The 2,373-nt window shown below is 43.1% G+C and overlaps 1 protein-coding gene across 1 annotated transcript in view; it reads left to right on the top strand.

The window, feature by feature from the left end:
* Positions 1-2,373, top strand: part of LOC107573718 (uncharacterized) — a gene marked incomplete at its 3' end in the record, with an annotated part of 31,137 nt that overhangs the window by 17,532 nt on the left and 11,232 nt on the right. The window contains exons 14-15 of the mRNA XM_016260161.1: positions 10-536; positions 808-978. Of these exons, the coding sequence (XP_016115647.1) occupies positions 10-536; positions 808-978 (698 nt within the window). The remainder of the gene's footprint in view (positions 1-9; positions 537-807; positions 979-2,373) is intronic.

Raw genomic sequence — 2,373 nt, 5'->3', positions numbered from 1 at the left:
CATCTGTTTCTAGACATCAACAAGAAAAGTGTGTTTGTTCAAGACTCTACAGAACAGGAAAACAAAAGTGAAACCATGATTGATTTGCTCAAGACTGCAGTGGACAAGGCACTTGAGAGTGATAATGGACAGCTAGATCTTTTCCTTCGCTTCCTTCTCGGTCTGTCACTCCAGTCCAATCAACGACTCTTACCAGGTCTGTTGACACAGCAAGATGACAATGACCAGATCAAAAAGGAAATAGTTCAGTACATCAAGCAGAAGTTTGAAGCTAATCAGTCTCCAGAGAGATCCATCAATCTGTTCTACTGTCTGAATGAACTGAACGACCAAACTCTGGTGAAAGACATTCAGACCCACCTTAGAGAAGGAAGCCTCTCATCTGTTGACCTTTCACCTGCCCAGTGGTCTGCTTTAGCCTTTGTGTTGTTGACATTAGAGGAGGAGATGGAGACATTTGAGCTTCAGAAATTCAAGAAATCAGACGAGTGTCTCGTTAGACTATCAGCAGTCATCAAAACCTGCAAAAGAGCTCTGTAAGTCATTTAAAAGTCATGTTTTTGCACTTATCTAAAAAAAAAGCATCAAAATATCGCTATAGTTGATTCTTAATCATTAATTTAACTTAGTGATGGGTGATATGACAAAAAATTCTATTTTATTAAAGCCTTAAACCAAAAGCAAAATCTTAGCTTTTAAGTTTAATAGAAATGTCAGTGTAGCCCACCAGTGTATTTACGGTCTAAAAACAATACTGGGAAATATATTGTTTGTACTCATTCTTATTTTGTATTCATTTTTTTCAAGGTTAAATGATTGTAACTTAACAGACAGAAGCTGTCCAGCTCTGGCTACAGTTCTTGGATCAGATACTAATCTGAAAGAGCTGAACATGAACAATAATAATCTGCAGGATTCAGGAGTGAAGCTGCTCTGCACTGGACTGAAGATTCTAAAGTGTAAACTGGAGATACTGAGGTAAGTTCTGTGACAACAGACAAATGATTGTGAATGTTTTAGGTATTGTTTACAAAGTACGTATAATGTATTGTAATACCATCAGTTAAAGGGGGTTATAAACTGCTTTTTTATTTTATAATGTTAATTTTATTTAATGCTGGGTTCACACTGCACAATTTTAGCCCCGATTTTCACTCACCAACATTTTTGTGGAAATCGCAGAAAAATGCCTAAAATCTGAGGCAAAGGGAAAGTTCGGGGGAGGAGTCGTAGACCTGCAACAGAACATCAAGCAATATTCTTTTTTTGAAAATCCCTCACTGTTAAGGGTTATTTGTAAGCATGGTGCTTTCTTCCGAGTGTTCGAGTTCTCTCCCCTTCTGAGGAGTTGAATTCCCCGCCCCATGGGCTGTGTCTCGTGGTGGTGTTTAACAGTGCTCCCCTATCAGAGGGTTGCCTATGAGCACGCTACCCCCTTTTCTGAATTCGGAGTTCTCCTCTCACGTGGAGAGTTGAGTTCTCTGTTTTCCCAGAGCACCTGGAACCGGCAACATCAGGCAAACTAGGCCCTTCCTCTGCCTCCCTGATGCGCTGAGTTTTTGGCTAAGCTTGCAGTACGCTTACCCTTCTGATTTCTAACGTACATGCTATAGGTCGAGCCCCCTCTCGGCTGAGAGCTGGGTGTTATGCTCCCTCAGCTAGGTAACTTACTGCTAGCCATTCCAGCATTATACCACAGATCGAGTTGATGACTTCTCAAACATATTGTTCTTGAGATGCACCATTTCCATCTATGGGCTGCTCTTTCAGAGTGCCATGAGGGCCCTTTAGAACTGTATCTTTAAATTCCATGTTATGGTAAGTGTGTACGCGAAGTCCCTGTGCACTTTCTAAAATCCACACTGTGGCAAGTACGCATGCTAAGCATTTGCGTTTTTTCTAAAATCCTGTATGGTAAGGGCTACGCACGGTGGCTTCATGCCCTTTCTTGAGTTGGTTAAGCCCCGGTTCCACCTTGGGCACCACTCTACCTATGTATCCTCAGAATACCTACTTTAACAGGGTGTTGCTATTAGGGGTCTGTTGAGACAGTTCCTTCAGCATATGCAGAGCAAGTGGTAGCCCCCTGGGTGACAGGGCTAGACCTAAGCCTTGAGCTCTACCCTGAGTTCTGGCCCTAACAGGTAAGTTTTTGGGCTATGTAGCCTAGGCCTTTGGCCATAGGGGATAATGTCACTGACAGCCGTCTAACGTCCCAGGGGCAACTCCCATGGCTATGGTAGTGTTGTTACTTAGTGCTCGCTGTGGTTTACTGGCATGCACTCCCCTCAGCATGGTGGCGTGGGTATACCGTTCCCCATAGCAACCCCTAGAGGATGCAGTTCGAAGTTCCTTTGAAAGGGAACGTCTCAG

Source organism: Sinocyclocheilus grahami, unplaced genomic scaffold, assembly GCF_001515645.1.
Source record: "Sinocyclocheilus grahami isolate Dianchi unplaced genomic scaffold, SAMN03320097.WGS_v1.1 scaffold2015.1, whole genome shotgun sequence".
In the NCBI taxonomy this organism is placed as follows: Eukaryota; Metazoa; Chordata; class Actinopteri; order Cypriniformes; family Cyprinidae; genus Sinocyclocheilus; species Sinocyclocheilus grahami.
This window is presented reverse-complemented; position numbering and strand designations above follow the sequence as displayed.